Source organism: Camelus ferus, chromosome 15, assembly GCF_009834535.1.
Source record: "Camelus ferus isolate YT-003-E chromosome 15, BCGSAC_Cfer_1.0, whole genome shotgun sequence".
NCBI lineage: Eukaryota > Metazoa > Chordata > Mammalia > Artiodactyla > Camelidae > Camelus > Camelus ferus.
This window is the reverse complement of record NC_045710.1, coordinates 21,089,336-21,108,486: the sequence shown is the minus strand read 5'-3', so window position 1 is coordinate 21,108,486 and position 19,151 is coordinate 21,089,336. Positions and strand designations below refer to the sequence as shown.

Sequence of the window (19,151 nt, the reverse complement as noted above, 5' to 3'; positions counted from 1 at the left end):
CTTAACCTTTCAAAAGTCACTTTTTCAAAAGCAGGTGGAAATTCCATTAATCTGTTTTTTCTTATTCACACTTCTAAGCCTGTGGGCCTCCTGTGATAAATACCTGCTTTTACCAGGTGATAACACACCACAACTATACATTATTTTGATTCTGAACAACCCTTTGAATAGTGATTCTCAAGTACTAGCAGATATGTTATCTTTGCAGTTTGGTAAAAAATTTGATTTCCTGGTCCCACCTCAGAGACCAATTCAGTGTTGTGGGAGGGAATGGAGGCATAATTCACTGTTTGACAAACCTCCCAAATGGTCAAATTGCAGATGATTTAAAAATTTTTTTTTCATATATATATATACATATATTTTATTGACATATATAGTCAGTTTACAATGTGTCAATTTCTGGTGTACAGTATAATGCTTCAGTCATACATGTACATATATTCATTTTCATACTTTTTCATCATGTTACTACAAGATATTGAATATAGTTCCCTGTGCTATACAGTATGAACTTAACTGTTCATCTGTTTTATATATATTAGTATCTGTAAATCTCAAACTCCCAATTTATCCCTTTCCACCCCCTTCCCCCTCTGGTAACCATAAGTTTGTTTTCTGTCTGTGAGTCTGTTTCTGTTTTGTAAATAAGTTCATTTGTCTTTTTTTAGATTCCACATAAGTGATATCATATGGTATTTTTCTTTCTCTTTCTGGCTTACTTCACTTAGAATGACAATCTCTAGGTCCATCCATGTTGTTGCAAATGGCATTATTTTATTATTTCTTATGGCTGAGTCGTATTCCACTGTATAAATATACCAGCTTCTTTATCCAGTCATCTGTTGATGGATATTTAGATTGTTTCCATGTCTTGGTTATTGTAGTGCTATGAACATTGGGGTGTATGTATCTTTTTGATTTAAGGTTCCCTCTGGATATATGCCCAGGAGTGGGATTGCTGGATCATATGGTAAGTCTATTTTTAACCTTTTGACTAATTTCCATACTGTTTTCTATAGGCTGCACCAAACTACATTCCCACAAACAGTGTAGGAGGGCTCCATTTTCTCCACAGCCTCTCCAGCATTTATTGTCTGTGGACTTTTGAATGATGGCCATTCTGACTGGTGTAAGGTGATACCTCATTGTAGTTTTGATTTGCATTTGCCTGATAATTAGTGATATTGAACATTTTCAAGTGCCTATTGGCCATTTGTATGTCTTCCTTGGAGAATTGCTTGTTTAGGTCTTCTGCCCTTTTTTGGATTGGGTTGTTCATTTTTTTCTTATTAAGTTGTATGAGCTGTTTATATATTCTGGAAATTAAGCCCCTGTCTCATCTTTTGCAAATATTTTCTCCCATTCTGTAGGTTGCCTTTTTGTTTGCTTATGGTTTCCTTTGCTGTGCAAAAGCTTGTAAGTTTAATTAGGTTTGTTTTTGCTTTTATTTCTATTGCCTGGGTAGACTGCCCTAGAACATAAATTGCAGATGATTTAAAAAATAAAGCTCAATATATACAGTGATGCCCAGGATCACCAAACCCTTAATGGTGCTTTGAAATGTATATTTTATTTATATAAAAGTTTGAATTTGGAAAGTACCAATATTTTAAAATAAAAAAGCCATATAACTGACATACTATTTAGGATGAGTATCCATGCTAATTTCTCCTCTTAGGTCTGCTTTACTTCTATAATAGCTTATCTTCGTATCATTCCAAAGTGCTACCTAACAGGAGTTTTTCAGTTTAATCTTGCTCTATTCCCAATTCACACCTTCCCTAGATTAGAAGAGCTTTGGTTTTACATAGCTCCTAGTGGGAAGCCAGTGTTAAAAAAAGACATGCAATTAGTGGATCTGCTTAAACTGTGAGGTATTTTTAACTTGTGAAAATGAACCCCATAAACATGTCTCTGAATATTTTATAATTGGTAGTTTCCAAATCCTTCTTGATCAAAAATTACCTTGGGCCCAGGCTCTGCATTTAAACATCCCAAATGACTTCTATGAATAAGTCAATTTAGTTATGGTACTATCTTTCTCTTCCAGTCACTCACAACTGTAACTTAAGTCATTACATAATTACTAACAAGTTTTTAACCCAGAATATTCATTTTAGGACAGTCTCTTTAAGTAAAAGCACTCATGTTGTTTAAGATCAAAACTACTTATGGTCACTGTCACCTAAAACTTACGAGGAAGGATTCTAAAATTTCAAAGGGAAAAACTACATACCTCAGTAACCTAGTCACTATACAATACATTCACCTGTATTTGGTTAACCTTCCCATCCCAAAACAAAATCATTCCCATTAGTGGTTTCCCATCTCAAGCGAACAGCGTGTATTTGCTTTTCTGTAACTAATCCAATCTGACTCAATCCTCCATATTGCTATTGTTTTTGGTTTTTTGCAAATGTAAGTTTTCAAAAGGAAGGCATAGAGGAACTCACTGCTATGGTACTTGCCACAGCCACCTAAAAGTTAACCTAATGATATGACATTTTATTTGTTCATATATACTAAACTATAGTTGTCAGTGTCTGAAGCAAAAATCATCTCAGAAAAGTTAATATTGGTAAACTCAATCTCCAGGCATAAGTTAGGTAGAGGTAACTAAGTCAGAATGCCACCTTAACACTGCCAATTGAAAAAAAGCTATAGCTACTCAAAGGTAATATGTACATGCTCCTAGGCAAAAACTAAGATGATTACTAGACAAGGATCAATGGAAAATAAGTAGCAGTTTTGCACCAATGCAAGACAAAATATACTTTATTGTGACAGCAAATGCACATAGTGCTGTAAGTAAGGCATGCTACTAGGAATCTGCATATAATCAAAGGCTGGTATGGAAATGAATGGGAATGAATGTTGTTTCTTAATGCTTGTAGATTAAGTCTATGGTGAAGGAAAGAGAAGAATTTGTGTCCACATATCTCAAATACAATATTATACACCTACCAAATGACCTATGCCTCTAACCAAGAGCCCAAAAGCAATTAAGAGAAAATTAATCCTAACTGTACTCAGAAGTCACTTCTAATATCAATGACAGAAAGATTTTGCTAATTTGAGGCAAATTTCATCTCTAGACAAAGACCTAGAAATTGGGCAAACATCTATTCATTCATGTAAGTATTTAGCCAACTTTAATGCCATTTATTTCACCAGAAACAAATACTAGAATATCTAGAAATAGTTTGGATAAAGAGACATTTACATTTTAATACTTCATACTGTTGTAAATTTTGGGCTAAAGTAACCCCCTGAGTCAAATCTGCTCCCTTTCCACTTGAAGGGACCAAGTTAAGTTTTGATTTCAATAGCTGAACTTCTGAGGGATGCTCTAAGAAAATAATGCCAAGAGATTTCTAGTCCTTTAAATGGTAACAATCAGGCCCTATAGGCTTGTCAAAATCAATGCAAAACTGAGGAGGGCAAGCTGCAACACTTTGCAAAGCATAATTTTCAGATAAGCTGCTTCATTTCCCTCCTTTTAAAACAGATGCAGATGAAATGCTTCTGCATGAATGCACACTGACATTGTGTTCAAACTGTTTTCTAAATGCAATACTGTGGGTTTAAACAGTATGCTTTAATTTAAACAAAGCATTATCTTATACACAGTCAATTTAGCTTAAGAGATGAAAAGAAACACTATGAAAATTACATATCAAATACTCTGCTCTTTTAAAAGGTGATTTTAAAAGCAACACAGGACCAAAAACATCCGACTATTACTTTATTTATATTACTATGCTTAAGTTACATGGAAAAGACAACCAAGCAGTTCTGTCCCATATCAGGAAAAGTTTCCGATCAACACCAATTATGTGGTGACAAGTAACTAGGAATGGTGACACCTTTGGGTCAAGACTGACAAGGAAGAATGGGCTCTGGTGCTACGGTTCATCTCCAACAAGAATATGGCACAATGGCCAGCACAAGCCATACTAACACTGAACCTTTAGCGCTGGTCACAAATTCGGATCTCTTCTCTGAAACTAGCAAATCAAGTGAAATAACTGGGTTTTAAAAAAAGTTTAAAATGAAGCCCAAATAAATTTTAAAAACCATGCTCTTGACACATTTTCCTTTCAAAATTTACATAAGACACTTTCACTGTAATAGCCCAGATTTTTTCCCTCACATAGCCTACCATGTAGCTGCAGATAGACTATTCTGTCTCAAGATGTAAACATAGGGGGAAAAAATTAACGGCGTCTGCATAATATTCTTTCTACACACTGCTGTTGGATGGAAAATAGAAAATTAAAAAAAAGAAGGAAAGAAATGTTCCATCATAGATTCTCACAACCTCTTGTTCTGCAGTTCATGAATCCGACTCTGATGCTAAGGTGACAGTGTATGTAAGTAGATTTTTGTTTTCAGTGAAGGAGACCTGGGAAAAGATGAATTTATCTCTTTTTTCTTCAAGAGTTATCAGATGGTACATGCTCCTCAAAACCCTCACTTTCTCGAACTAGAGCACGTTCCAGGATCACACGGCCTTCCTTATAACGCTGGCTGTCTTCAGTGGCAAACTCATAGATCCAGCCCAGTTTGCTATTGCAGTTTTTGCAGCTCACATCTCGAACCATGTGGCGGCCAGTGAGCATAACCCGGTCTTGAACTTCACTGTACTGCAGGTTAACTACCTAAGACATGTAAAACAAAATTGCAAAGGCATGTAAGTTATCTGCTAAAAATGGTACACAGTATTTTGGCTAGTGACATAATAGCAACTTCAGAAAGGCAAATAGCAGTTGTTATTTTAGTCAAACCTACAATATACTTCCCAAGGGCTATTTTTACAAACTGCTGGGACAGGTAAACATCTGGACTGGATTGGACTGGACATCTAATGCAATCATTCATTATCATACTAGTCTAAGTCACACTATTTATAGATACTAGTTACATTTCTGTGCTGTAGTGAAGAGTCCTTAACTTGGAGTCACAAAATGTAAGTCTGGGTCCAACTGTTATCATTCAGCATTCAATGATGAGTACAAATAAGGTTACCAGTGTAAAAGAACCTAGTACACAACAGGTATTCCATAAAAAGAAGTTTGCAAAATTTGTTTCTGAAAATACATTTCACCTACAAACAGACAGGAATAGATTGCAATACATAGTTTTCAAGTGGGTTCAAAGAATCTGTGAAACATTTCCGACAATTCTGAACAGCAACAATCCTCCACACTTTACTTTTCTGTGAAGAGCCAGGTAGTAAACATTTTTGGCTTTGAGGGCTATATGGTCTTTATTATAGCTATTTAGCTCTGCTAATGTAGCACAAAAGCCACCACAGACAATATATAAATGAAGAAACATGGCTGTGTTTCATTAAACTTTATTTCCAAAAACAGGCAGCCGGCCTGTCATGGTGCACCAATCCCTGCTCTATAACTAAAGATAGACCAAGAGCTATACAATATCAATTCTGAGAGAAAACACTCACTTCTAACAAGAACAGAGGGGTGTCCACCGGGAGGTTTGGTTGAACTTCTAAGAATAGTACCTTGAATTAGTTTTGTTCCTTAGCCTAAAATATTTGGAAATTCAACTTTGCTGGTACACATTAGACTCCAGGAGGTAATTACATCAACTAATTTCAAAGCAAGCCAGAAATTACAGAATGCATTCATCTGTAAGTGAGGAAATGTTCTTCCTGTTGGCAAACCTATTAGCCAAATCATAACCAGAAGGATGACTGGTAAGCATAAATTAGAGCAAGGGAAGTTGGTTAGATGATCTTTATTCACTTGCATTGTCAAGCTATGATAGCTTAATGCAGTTATCTCCCTATAAGGATAAATCAGCAATATGGGGGGGGTGTCTCAGCCCCTTCAATAGTCTGAAGTCACTACCAAATTCTGAATGTTTTCTGGAACAATGGAGACCACCCTTCTTATTATAACACAACATTTAAACTCTCAAGGTTAAAAATCACATTCTAGTAATCCTAAGGTCCCATCGAAGACAAGCTGGTGGGCAATCATTTCTATAGATGGCATCTCTCATTATGACTTTTCCTGACATTTCCATGCTCTGAGGATACTATTATCAAATATACCCACTGACCCACAGGAAATCAAACTGGTTTTTCCTACCAACCTTGTTAAAAAGAAATGCTCTGCCAGTGGCGCCTGTGAACCGAGTGGAGATGAGTTCTGAGCGGTTGGTCAGGATCGTATCACAGTTTGCGCAGGAAAACAGGCGGGTACCACCGATATGATCGAGGAAAATCCTACCCATTTTTTATAGCTGAAGTTCTAAAAACCTAGGAGCAAATGGAAAAGGACAAGAAATGCATTATGATTAAAAAAAATTGTTAGTGTCTACTTGGTAGTGTCACAGAGAACCATTTATATGTGATCTCTTTATATTTAACATAAAACATACCTGACTGAATAAAAGGATTCAAAGTTCACACACTGAACAAACAGGCATACCCAAGCTAAGAACATTTTAAAAGCAGTGAGTCAAGGAAGTAAATATGCTTAGGCAAGGCCAAGGAATGGTATCACTTCTCTTTTGATTGGTATGAAAAAAAACAGGTAGACAGAGGAATATCAAACTGAATGATAAGTAGCACAGGCAGAGAGGTGAGAAAAAGTTAGCACAAGGGTTAGTTAGGTATACATTCTGCGTATGTGTACTCTGAGAAAAGACTTGTGGGGCAAGAGTGGGATGATCAGATAAGAGTAGAAAAAGGGTAGCCTAGTCTGAGAGCACGGAGTGCCTGGTTCTCTGGTCATCAGGTGCATTGACAACCATGTAGGGGTGATGGCACTAACAGTGAGTTTGAATCTATGGAGTACTGTGCTTTACTTCAAAACCATCACAACTTTGTGATGTTATCGCCCTCATTTCACAGATTATCCAAGATTACTAACTTGTCAAAGTTTACACAGCTTTCAAGTACAGAAAATTGTGACTGGAATACAGCTCACGCAAGTCAAAGCCAAAATTTTCCCATTACTCTACACTGCCTCCTCTAAGAGGGCACACAAGATGGTCTAGGCTTGGCATAAAGAGAGGAAAACAAGAACAGAGAAGGGAAAGATGAGCTGTTATTATATAACTTACTATATTTAAGAAATCCTACTGATTCAACAAATCACAGAAGTTCCTGAAACATTAAAAAAAAAAAAAAGCTATGAATCCAACTTCTGAAACAAGAATAATACTTCAATACTTAAAAAGTTAGGAAGAGTCAATATATGCAACTTCTTAAATTCATTGCAATTAATCCCCTAAGACAGTATTTTTTTTTAAAAAACAATTCTAGATACAGTCAAGAATACACTATAGCTTTCATTTAAAAAAGAATTTACTCCTTGGTGTAATGATCAGCTCCTATGCTTTAAATATTTAATACTGTGTTTTTAAAATGGCATGCAGAGCTGATAGCTACCCACTATAGGAAAAACTAATCTAGAACCCATGTGTAATGAGAATCCACTGTCATCTTAAACTTTGGGAAATTCCATTACAAATTAAAAAGAACATTCCATTCCTTCTGACATCTGTCAATTTCCTCAGGCATTAGGCAGTTCTAATGTCATCAGAAATGTCATTCTCACAAAGATAATTATGACTTTCATTAAACATTATGATATGGAAGTTTAATAAAGACTGAAAAACAAATAGTGAATATAATTACAATCTGTAGCTAGTAAAAGGAAAACCAGTGCACCAACAAGAGTGTCAATGAATAAACCCTGGATAAAAACACAAGACTTAAGAAATTAGCTTTCTGATTACACTTCTGCAAAATGACAATAAAAGGTAAGACTTTACTGCTATTGTTTCAGCCTTTAGGATGATAACATTACTTTTCCCAGTTGCTTAAGAACATAAGATTTGTTACACAAAGGTCAGAAGTTGCAAATCTGAGGCCTGCAGGCTGGATTCACTTGGTGGCATAGGGTTGAAGTAGTAAACAAAACAACCCTTCCCTCCCAAAACATAGGCGGACATGTTTAATCTGGCCCACAGTTTTTTTATTTTTAATTAAAAAACAGTTGAGAATCATTTAAAATGTGAGAGATTAAGAACCTGTATTAGGGCTTCTTTAAAACAATGGGGAGACCTGGCAACACGGGACATGTACTGTCACATGGCAATAACTGGCTAGAGTTGAGTGGTAGCTGCAACTCCCCCTGCAAGGCTGCTTCACTTACTTGGTCTCCTCTCTTCATTCTGTGCCACATAACTATTTCACCTGTAAGACATCTGAGTTTGGCTCTACATAAATAAAGCATTCAGCGACCCTGTGAGTAGTTCATTTTGGTCCTATTTCTTATTATCGGTCATTTACAGGAAGGAATCAACAGCAAGGCTGTTACAGTCTCACTTCTTAAGGCATCGTCCTCAGAGTCTACGTTTCTCTGAAAACTAGCATCTGTGTGGTCATTTAGCCTCCAACTTGCACTTCTGGGAACTGTTACTTCAAAGTCAATTTTCCTTCAAACTTTTAAATACAATATTCACCTTGTAATTTATTTCAACCATAATGCAGGAATAACTAGATGTTTTTGAATTGACTGTTGCAGATACAATGCTATGGGGAAAAACGCACTGAACTTCAAAATGAACTCTCCCTATACGTTCTGCCTACATCATTCTATCTTTGGTTCAGAATTACAACATGGCTGTGACCATTTGCTACTGGATACAGGCAAACCCTTTATTTGTAAATAGATTTAAATAGATTTGAGATGCTTTCTCTTCCCTGCTAAAGTCAGACTATTTTTAATTTTTTACTGGGTTCAATGACATGATTCATTACCAAGACCAAAAATATCTGTACTGAATTACTATTCCTAGTTGTGCTTGCCATTTATAGAGTAATATATGATATATATAAATATATAAATAACTGTAGTCCTTATCTGCCAGCAGATTAGCTAGAATGCCACGGAATCTAGCAGAAGCAAGCAAAACACCACTTGCTGTCTAAGGTCTTTTGAAACAGAAATACTTCCACAGGTCATTAGGTTCTAGGTGTTTGTTAGGCCTTAGCTTTGCTGAACTGGGAACACAACCTAGTACAACTTCCACTGTGCAAACTCAGGAGCCTGACGTCAATTAGCATGCCACTCCATTGTTTAAGGAGGAAAGTCATTACTTTTGGTGGGGGGGCGGGTGTTTAAAAAGCTAAGACAAAACACTTGAATCAGGCTTCGCTGGACCTAGATAATATACTGAACTCTGCCTTAGACTTTAATGATTATTTAGTGTCTACACCAAATGGGACATTGCATTTGGTACTTTACATATCACATTTAATCTTGACAATTTCTAAAGTATTATCCCACTTTTGCAGAGGAAGAAATAAAGACCTCACATTTCAGAAATTGGTCAAACTGGGATCTGAACTAAACCCTGCTCCAGTTCTTCTTGTTCCACTTACTCTCAAGTGACCAGGGGAGACTGTCAGACCCAGTCTTTCTCCCTCAGATTTAGCACGCACCCCTCCTGCCTCCGTGCTGAGCCTCCTATATTCCCTAATTTGGGGTGGCAATTCCAATCACTCTCTCCTAAACCCTGGCAACTTCTTTAAGAAATTGCAAAATTGACTATCCCTCCTAAATCACTTTTCTAGGTCTTTTCTCCCCCTCCCCTGTCAGTATCTTAGTTCTAATTCTCCTAACTTCTGGCGAAATTTCTTGTGGTCAGGGAGTGTGTATTAGTACATGCAACATACATTCATAGGTGTCACTATATTTGTGCTAACTTAGATAGTGCTACAAAAGTAAGGTCAAAGGCATGTACTTCAGGCACCCCTGTCTAAGAGCTTATACAGACCACTCCTCTACAAACTTAGAAGCTTACCTTGATAGGAGAGAATATAGCTGATTTTTTAAAAACAATTTTAAAGGAATAATTTACATACCATAAAATTTGGCCACTTTTAAGTGTGTACAGCTGAATGATTTTGAGTAAATTTACAAAATTGTGCTACGATCACCACAGACCAGCTTTAGAATATTTCCATCACTTCCCCCAAATTTTCACAAACCCTTCTGCAGTCCATCTCCAGCCACAGGCAACCAATGATCTACTTTCTGATTATTTTTACATCCAAATTATTCCCCAGATATGCTAACCAATTTTCTTGGACTTAGAAGAGTCCCCAGTATCTTCAGTCAAATATTTCTAAAATATCTTAAGAGTGAGTTGCTTTCACCGATGACTAAAGCTTTAAGATGCTTTCTTCCTTTTCAACACTTTAAGCAAAAAATCGTAGTCTAATAATCCCAATTTTTATTATAAGTACCATTCCCCAAATAATTTTATAAATAATGCCTCTTTGGTACTAGTTTTTTTTTTTTTTTTTTAATCTCTAGGTTATTAAACTCCTTAAAAGGTTGAGATAACAAACTTGACTGTTTAACTGGGAGCCTAATACTGGTTCATTTGAAATTACTGGAAACAGTGAAGGGTCAGGTTGAAAACATAAGTGAAATTCATAGATGATATGCTGATCATATTTTAGTAATTTTTTTCAATTTCCTCCCTCTTCAATAAATAGTACATTTAGCTACCTTGAATTTTCAATTTCTATTGTAATAGGAGACTCTGGTGAAACAACCCATTTTTAGGATCTTTACCTTTTTTCAGATTTTTTTTTTTAAATTTATACGATTTACAGAATCTGTAAGAGAAAAAAAGGTTTTTCTCTTTCAGAAATCCATGGAAGACAATCTCCAGAAATGTACTATTTTTAAAATTAAGATATTATGGACTATATAACTTCCTAGTTTGAGTCCAGGGCAATAAAACAATTTTCTAAAAAAAGGCTTTTTTTTTTGAGATTTAATTTTTTAGAGCAATTTTAGGTTCATAGCAAAATAAAGTAGAGATTTTCCACACATGCATACATAATCTCCCTCATTATCAACATCTGTCGCCAGGGTGGTACATCTGTTACAACCGATTAACCTATAATGACACATCATCACCACCCAAAGTCCATAGTTTATTAGGATTCATGCTTAGTGCTGTACATTCTATGGGTTTGGACAAACATATAATGACATATAGCCATCATTATGTTATCACAGTATTTTCACTGCTTTAAAAATTCTGTGCTCTACCTTTTCATCTGTACCCACTACCAGCCCCTGATCTTTTTACTGATTCCATAGTTTTGCCTTTTCCAGAATGTCATATAGTTGGAATCATACCATATGCAGCCTTTTCATATTGGCTTCTTCCTCTTACTAATATGCATTTAAGGCTCCTCCATACCTTTTCATGGCTTGATAGCTCATTTCTTTTTAGTGTTCAGTAATATTCAACTGTCTGGATGTACCCATTTATTTATCCATTCACCAACTGAAGGAAAGTGTAGTTGCTTCAAAGTTTCAGCAACTATGAATAAATCTGCAATAAACAGTCCCATGCAGGTTTGTGTGTGGACATCATGAGAGTTCCTATTGCTCTATATCCTTACCAGCATTTGGTGTTGTGTGTTCTGGATTCTGGCCATTCTAGTAGGTGTATAGTAGCATCTCATTGTTTTAATTTGTATTGGCCTGATGACATATGATGTGGAGCATCTTTTCATATGCTATTTGCCATCTGTTTATCTTCTTTGGTGAAGAGTCTGTTAAGGACTTTGGCCCAGTTTTTAATTGGGTTGTTTTCTTATTGTTGAGTTTTTTAAGAGTCCTTTGTATATTTTGGATAACAGTCCTTTATCAGATATGTCTTTTGCAAATCTTTTCTCCTAGTCTGTGCCTTGTCTTTTCATTCTCTTGACATTGCCTTTTGCAGCTCAGATGTTATTAATTTTAATGAAGACTAGATTATCAGTTATTTATTTTATGGGTCATGTCTTTGGTGTTGTATCTAAAAAAGTCACTGCCATATTCAAGGTCATCTGAGTTTTCTCCTATATTGTCTCCTAAGAGTTCTATGATTTTTGCATTTTACATTTAGGTCTGTGATCTTTTGAGTTAATTTTTGAGAGTGGGAGTTTAAGGTCTGTAACTAGGTTCATTTTTCTGCATGTGGATGTCCAGTTGTTCCAGTACCATTTATTGAAAAGATTATCTCTGCTCTACTATATTGTCTTTGGTCTTCTGTCAAAGATCAGTTGGCTATATTTATGTGGGCCTATTTCTGGGCTCTCTATTCTGTTTCACTGATCTATTTGTCTGGTTTTTTTGTTTTTTGTGTTTTTTTTTTTTTTGTTTTTGCCAATATCATACTGTCTTTATTACTGTAGCTATATACTAAGTCTTGAAGTTGGGTAGTGTCAGTCTTCTGATTTTATTCTTCTCCTTCAAATAGTGTTGGCTATTCTGGCTGGGTCTTTTGCCTTGCTACAGAAACTTCAGAATCAGTTTGTTAATATTCACAAAGCAACTTGTTCAGATTTTGATTGGGAATGCACTGTATCTACAGAACAAGTTGAGAAGAACTGACATCTTGACAACATTGAGTCTTCCCTCTCTGTGAACATGGAATCTCTATTTACTTAGTTCTTGATTTCATTCATCAGAGTTTTATATTTTTTCTCATATGGATCTTGTACACATTGTTAGATTTATACTTAAGTATTTCATTTTTTTGGATGCTAATGTAAATGGTATTGTGTTAATTTCAGATTCCACTCGATTTTGCTGGTATTGATTATACATACACACAAATACATACTACACACATACATATACATACTAACAAATTAAATATGCTATCTTGTTCATTAGTCAGGCTTATTGCTGAATATTTTCTATAAAAGTAGGAGTCAGCAAACTAAGGCCTATGGGCAAAATTCAGCTTACCACCAGTTTCTGTATGGCCCACAAGCTAAGAATGGTTCTTATACTTTTTAATGATTGGGGAAAAAAGGTTGAAAGAATATTTTGTGACATGTGAAAATTATATGAGATTCAAATTTCAACGTCCATAAATAAAATTTTATTGGGACACAGCCACACTTATTTGTTTATACTTGGCTGCTCTCATACTACAATGGCAGAGTTTGAGAAACTGCCACTGAAACCTCATGGCCAGCAATGTTCACAATATTCACTATCTGGCCCTTGACATAAAGTGTGCTGACCCCTTCTTAAAAACTTGTTCAGACAGCAAAAGAGTTTTTCATTTAGAAAGCAGACAGTTTTTCTCAGAAAAAAGTAAACTTGGTTGACATTCAGGTTTAAGGATCAATAGGAGTATTTGACAAAATCAATTTAATGCCATTCCCTTTATCTTCATGGATTTTCTAGCTAAAGTCCTTAACTTTCTGTAGTAAGTTCAGCATGTTGAAGATCAACAACACAAAGATTATAAAAATAGACAGTATACCCACCTGTTCCCTCCTTCTCTCCCCACCCCTATGATTTAAACAATGTAGCCCAAATACTTCAACTCTGGAGTTAGGCTACTAGGTTCAAATCTCAGCTCTGACACTTAAAAGCTGTGTAAACTTTGGGTAAGGTATCCTCACCTCAGCTTCTTTATCTATAAAACAGTGATAGCAGTTGTGAAACTTAAAATGGAGATAACACATCTCTGAGTTGTGAAAGTTAAATGGAGATAATACATTCTGAGAACAGTGCCTGGCACACAATAAATGCTAAATGAAGATACATCTAGTAAAACTAGATTACCTTTTTCAACATTTCCCTCCCGAACTTCCCCCTCCTATTAAAGCAAGGCTCAGAAAGGATATGAAACAAACACTATTAACTAGCTTTAGCTCCTGTTAATCACTACAAACCGAAGCAACCAGGTAACAGAAATTACAAGTAGGAGGAAACTTAGAAACATTTTGAAGCATCCAAATTCTTAGTATCATAATTCTGGGTCTTAAAATAGGCACTTGCCTTCCCTGTAATTAATAATTCAGTTCAGATTCAGCCTTGGCAAGTAGAATTCACAGAAGGGGGAATCACACTTCCCAACCCTAAAAATACCAGGGAGGAGGATGCAGACATTGGTCTGCATCTCTAAGAACCCTCTGGTGGGAAAACAGTTTTTTCCTTTTATAAAAGACTTTTTTTTTATAAGACTTTTCCTTTATAAAAGAATTGTTTCCTCAGGGTACTTCCACAGACCACAGAACACACAGTCCACCAACTCTATCACTGGACAGGTTAAGAGGGGCTTTTCCACTGCACTAGGAAGTAGAGGGCAATAAAAGGTACAGACTCTCTCCTGCAGGGAACTGAATGTGCAGGAGCCTACTGCAGAAACAGTTAAAGGAATCTGCCCTTTCAGGGGAGGTTGCGTTTTGCAATGGTTAGGCTAAAATGGAAACATGCGCATGCAGTTTGTATATTGGGTTTTCAGTCTCTTCCCTTTCCAAAACAGAAGGAACAAAACCCAAAGGAGCTTTTAACGGTGCTGGGTTGATTATTATAATTAACATTTAATGCTACTGTAGTCTCATCAACTATTTCATATCAATTTGTGACTAAGTTCCATCAAAAATCTACAAAGGAAATACAATTTGACCCACAAACCAATTTTCCAATTTTTTGTACAAAGTATTCACCAAACCAAGGTTTCAGTGACACAAGAAAGCTGTGCTTTCCTCTTGTTCCCTTGCAATACCTGACCAGTTTACTTTGCTGTTTCAAATGATGTTCTGGTTGTGGAACCAGGTCTTCATTTGACAGTAACTTTTATATCTTTGTTCTTGCCCCCCAAATCATGCATTTATTGTTGTTAAACACTTTCCAAGTTTATTATGTTTCTATAATATTTACTGTTTAGTCATCAATAGAAAATAAGACTAGTCATGTAACTCAGTGAGTCAGCTAAACAATCTTGAATTGGTAATCTCCCTGAAACAGCTTTTGGCAAGGCAAATTCAAGATCTCTCGTTTGGATGGACTGGAGTATAATTTAACTGTCTGTTTTTCTGATTCAGGTGTCAAGTAGCAAGTTTCAAGCCACAGCTAAGGTTCAGCTTCTAAGTTACCCAGACATTACTACACAGGATTAACAGAGAAACTAATGTTTGTTGTATAGCCATTTAGCCACTACGAAGCCTAAAGTGATACTCTGGGAAGGATTATACTTAGCAGGACTATTTTCGCATCTCAATATTTAGTACTAGCTTCACGTCTCATGGGCTGTTTTTTGAGAGGGTAGTAGCTAGTTTAATCCTCTTTTTAGACTTAATTTTGGCCTTATTTCCCTTCCTTTTTTTTTTTTTTAACTGTTTTAAAACCCTTTTTGCCCTCCTACTACTTAAGCAGGGCAAAAGAAAAGGCAAGCTAGGCAAAGATCCACAGTGATTCAACCAGATATTTCAGAAGCAACATGTATTTTACTAATCTTTTTAGAAAAATTGTTAAAATCCAATTTAGTTTCCCTGGATAGAGTTAAATAATTTACTTAAGTACATTTCATCAACACCCTCTCCTATAGGTAAGATGATTGCCACAGATAAACTTTAAAAAAAGAAAAAAAAGCCAATGAGTAGGCCTGCACTGGGCACTGAGCTGGGTGAGAATATGATAAAGGTAGACAGCAGTCCTTTCCAAGGAGCATGACATCTTACCTGGTACTCCAGTACAAACCCAGAAAGATAATGGGACATGGAAAATACTTTGTGTGCCAAATTCCACAAGCTCCACCTTCTCACTATTTGTGAAGGCTGTAGGCCTTTTCCCTCCTAGGCCTCTGTCTGCCCAATAGCAACCCAAAGCCTCTTCATTTTCTAGATCTAATCAATACCAGTGCACTCTAGAATGCTTCCTACTTCACTCTTACTCATTTCTCACTGCCCCATTTCTGAACTCTTACAATACTTGCTAATATTTAACTTTGTACTGTTATCCAATTTCATTTGCCTATGGCCTTCTACTAAAAATTGTAAGCTTCTAAAGAAAAGATCATAAATTCTTTGCGATTTCCTTTTTACTTAACACAGTTAAAGTATGTAATAAACTTTTTTAGAGTCCAAGACACTTCACACTTAGCACAAATATGTACCCCGGACACACTGCATGCGTTTTTGGTCCTTCTTTGCTGGAAGACAGCTGCACTACTGTATACGCGACTGCGCAGTTAGCTAATATCCTATTACCCCCGGTTACTTCACCAGCAAGTCTAATTTTCCAAAAACACAAGGTTAGCCTGAGGTTACTTCAGGTTTTCCATCTGTCAAGGACATAGGAATAAAAGTCCTCAGATTACCAACAGGGCTCTTCGAAAAGAAAAAAGTTTAAAAATAAATGAGCTGTACACCTTCCTAGACTCTCCTTGCAAGAGGAGATTAATAGGTGTCCGGATTAAACAGATCTTTGTAGTTATTTCAGTTTTCCAATTCCAGCTGTCAGGAACACTCACTGTCCTGCCTACCTAAATAGGAGCGTAGAATAGAGGCGGCCAGAGCGCGCCTACCCTCCCACCTGCGAGGAGAGCAAGGACGCGGGACTCGCCATGGGGCAGCAGGCGGCCAGGCGACACCAGCGCCCCGTGCGCACTGCCGCAGCCGCCTAGGCCCCGCAGCCCCGGCTGGCCCCAGCTGATTGTGGGCACGTGACGCCACGGGCCAATCGGGAGGGGCCAGGGCCCTAGCGCAGCGCAGCTGGGCCTCCTCCCGCACAACAAACACGGGCCGGAAACAGCTGAGCGGGCGGCCCCGCGGCCCGGGACGCCCGAGGGCGGCCCAACAGTCGCGCCACGCCCTCCGCCAAGAGGGCGGAGACCCCTCCCGCGGCCTGGGGGTCTGCCGGGGTGCAGGACGGCAGGCTAGCGGATATCCACCCTTTGCGGGGCAGCAAACAAAAGCCAACAACGCTCCCCTCCCGTGGCAAGTGCCAGTCGGCCGGGGATGTGGCCCTTTTGAAAGACGGGCCACGCCGTGGCGTAATCACGGCCCCACAACTCGGAGTCGAGTTCCGACTTCATTTTGGGGCCGGGGTCGCAGGCCTCCGGGGCGACCGCGGCGGCGCGGAGCCTGGAGAACGCCCCCAACACGGCGGTGCGGCCGTGGCCCGTGGGGGCGGGGCAGCCGAGGCGGCGGGGTCGCAGACCAAACTGCCTGCCCAGGAGGCACCAGAGGCCTCAGCTGCGACGTGCAAGAGCCTCCGGGGCGGGAGGGCGCGGGCGGCGAGCTGGGGGTCGCGGCTGTTGAGGCTGCGCCGGTCGCGCGGCGGGGGCGGGCCGACGGCAGCCACCGCGCCTGGGCCTCACAAAGAGGAAACAGGCCAGCTCGTCGGCCCGCAGCCCCGCCGCCGGGGCCTGCCCAGAGGGGCCGGGGACGACCGCGCTGGGACCCCAGGGGGAGCGCGGCGAGGAAAAGGCACTTCCTGCCTGGGCCCCCCGCCCCGGGCCGATTCCCGAGTGCTTCGCGACCCTGACCCCGAGGGGCGCCTCAGCTCTCACCGGGTCCCGGACCCAACCCCCACCCTCCTCACTCACCCTAAGCGGCTGTGAGACCCTCTGCCGCCTACGGCTCTTCGCTCCTCAGCTGGAATAAAGACCCTCGGCCACCCGAGTTTCCAGGTTTAGTCAGGCCCTGGCCTTGGCCCCGCCTCTCCCTGGTTGGGCCTCAGCGTCAATCACCAAGCGTAGCTCCGCCCCTCGAGCAGTCGGCTCTCCCGGTTGGCCCAGAACTCCCTTCGTTTCTAGGCCATGCCCACTCCCGGGCACCCAGCCCCTTCCGCTGGGCCCCTCCCCTTCCCTGGCTCACCCTCCCCCACTCCTGCTCCTCTTCGAGTCCAGGCCCACCCCTCCCAGAAGCCGCCGACCCAGGGCAATCTCCCGGCAGCTAGCCCCGCCCCTGACCCGGACTCTCAGAGCCAATCAAAGAGGCTAACTCTGTCCCCTCTCCCAAAACGGCCAATGTGGAGAGACCTAAAATCCAGCCCCTTCCCAGCTGAGAGCGCACAACACAGCATCCACGTGAGTCAGCTTCTTAAAGGCGACCGCTCAGCCTTTCTAATTGCGGCAGCTGTGAGACATCGCGCGTCATCAGCGTCACCAGGTGGTGGCTGGGGCCTAGTTTCCTGAGGCCCAGTGATAACAAATGAAAACAAGAGGCTGTTTTTTAGAGGCGGAGCAGGTCCCTACTTAAAAGCACCATGTAATTTCTTTGAGATTGCTTACTTTTGCCCCTCCTTACAGAGTGCCACCTTTTACTTACAAAGCCCAAACCGTTTGAGTCTGGGCATATAGAAACTCCTATAGAAAGATTTTTCAAGTGTGTCTGAAAACACTCCCTGAGTTTTTTTTTTGTAGTGGAAGTGATTATCAAAACAATGAGAAAATGCAGTCTTCTACATGGCAATTTTTTGCCTCAAAGTCTGAGATTTGTTTGTTGGAAAGGGTAGTTATTCTCTTAACCGTCATCAACGCTTAAGATGGAAGGTTTTGCCTCTCATTAAATTATAATTTCCTCAGTAGTTACATTAATGATCTTTGGATGACTGTCAGGATAAAGCAGAAATGTCTGACGTCGCCACAATGCTTTTACATCCTTACTATAATTCTGAATTTTAACCAGTGACAGCTGAATAAGCTTTGATCTGAAAAGATTTCATCCTATTGAATTCACAGAAAGCCCTTTGTTTTGGCAAAGGTTGTAATAATATCAGCAATCTTGGAGGTGGCTCATGGCTAGCAAAATTTTGACCTCTGCAGATGTGTTCTCTGGTTTCAAAATGGACTTTGGGGAATGGGCAAACTAATCACTTATTGGAAAGAAGAAAGAAAAGAAAAGAGAAAAGAGCCCACTGAGATACAGGATTTCAAAGATACAAATAGTGACTACACAGTAGACAGAAACATAGATCAGTGCTTGTTTATCAAATTGTAAACAGCCTTGTTTTTCCCCAGTGCCATGGCCATTGTGTTCCATTGTGTTCCTAGGAAACCTCATGTCATTTAACATGTACCAGGCAAATAGGGTTAACCATACCCACTGTGACAGCTCTGTTTCACTAGCACAGCTTAGCTCAGTGGGAATTCTGCAGAAAGACTTCAAGCAGGGCTGAGCTGTGTCTTTCATGGATGTGCCATCTGAATTTCAAGATGAACATACTATGAATAATAACCAGTGCCTTTTGGTGATGGTACACAGAAGTATAATACACTGGCAGCTTTTCTTTTCTTTTTTTGGATTTTCTCAGAGCACCATTATGTCATTGGGGTTTTTTCTC

At 39.2% G+C, this 19,151-nt stretch overlaps 1 protein-coding gene across 2 annotated transcripts; it reads right to left on the bottom strand.

Moving 5' to 3' along the window:
• Nucleotides 1–2,760: 2,760 nt before the first annotated feature.
• On the bottom strand, nt 2,761–17,566 carry YPEL5 (yippee like 5). Of its 2 annotated transcripts, XM_032497291.1 has the most exons (4): nt 17,413–17,536; nt 7,102–7,144; nt 6,127–6,292; nt 2,761–4,664 (listed from the first exon to the last, which is right to left on the bottom strand). In XM_032497291.1, exons 3-4 carry the CDS (start codon nt 6,265–6,267, stop codon nt 4,440–4,442), a joined length of 366 nt encoding a protein of 121 aa, XP_032353182.1. In that variant the 5' UTR covers nt 6,268–6,292; nt 7,102–7,144; nt 17,413–17,536; the 3' UTR covers nt 2,761–4,439. The 2 variants fall into 2 exon arrangements, with proteins under 2 accessions (XP_032353182.1, XP_032353183.1); XM_032497292.1 differs by lacking the exon at nt 7,102–7,144 and having other exon boundaries at nt 17,413–17,566.
• Between the last annotated feature and the right edge of the window lie 1,585 nt (nt 17,567–19,151).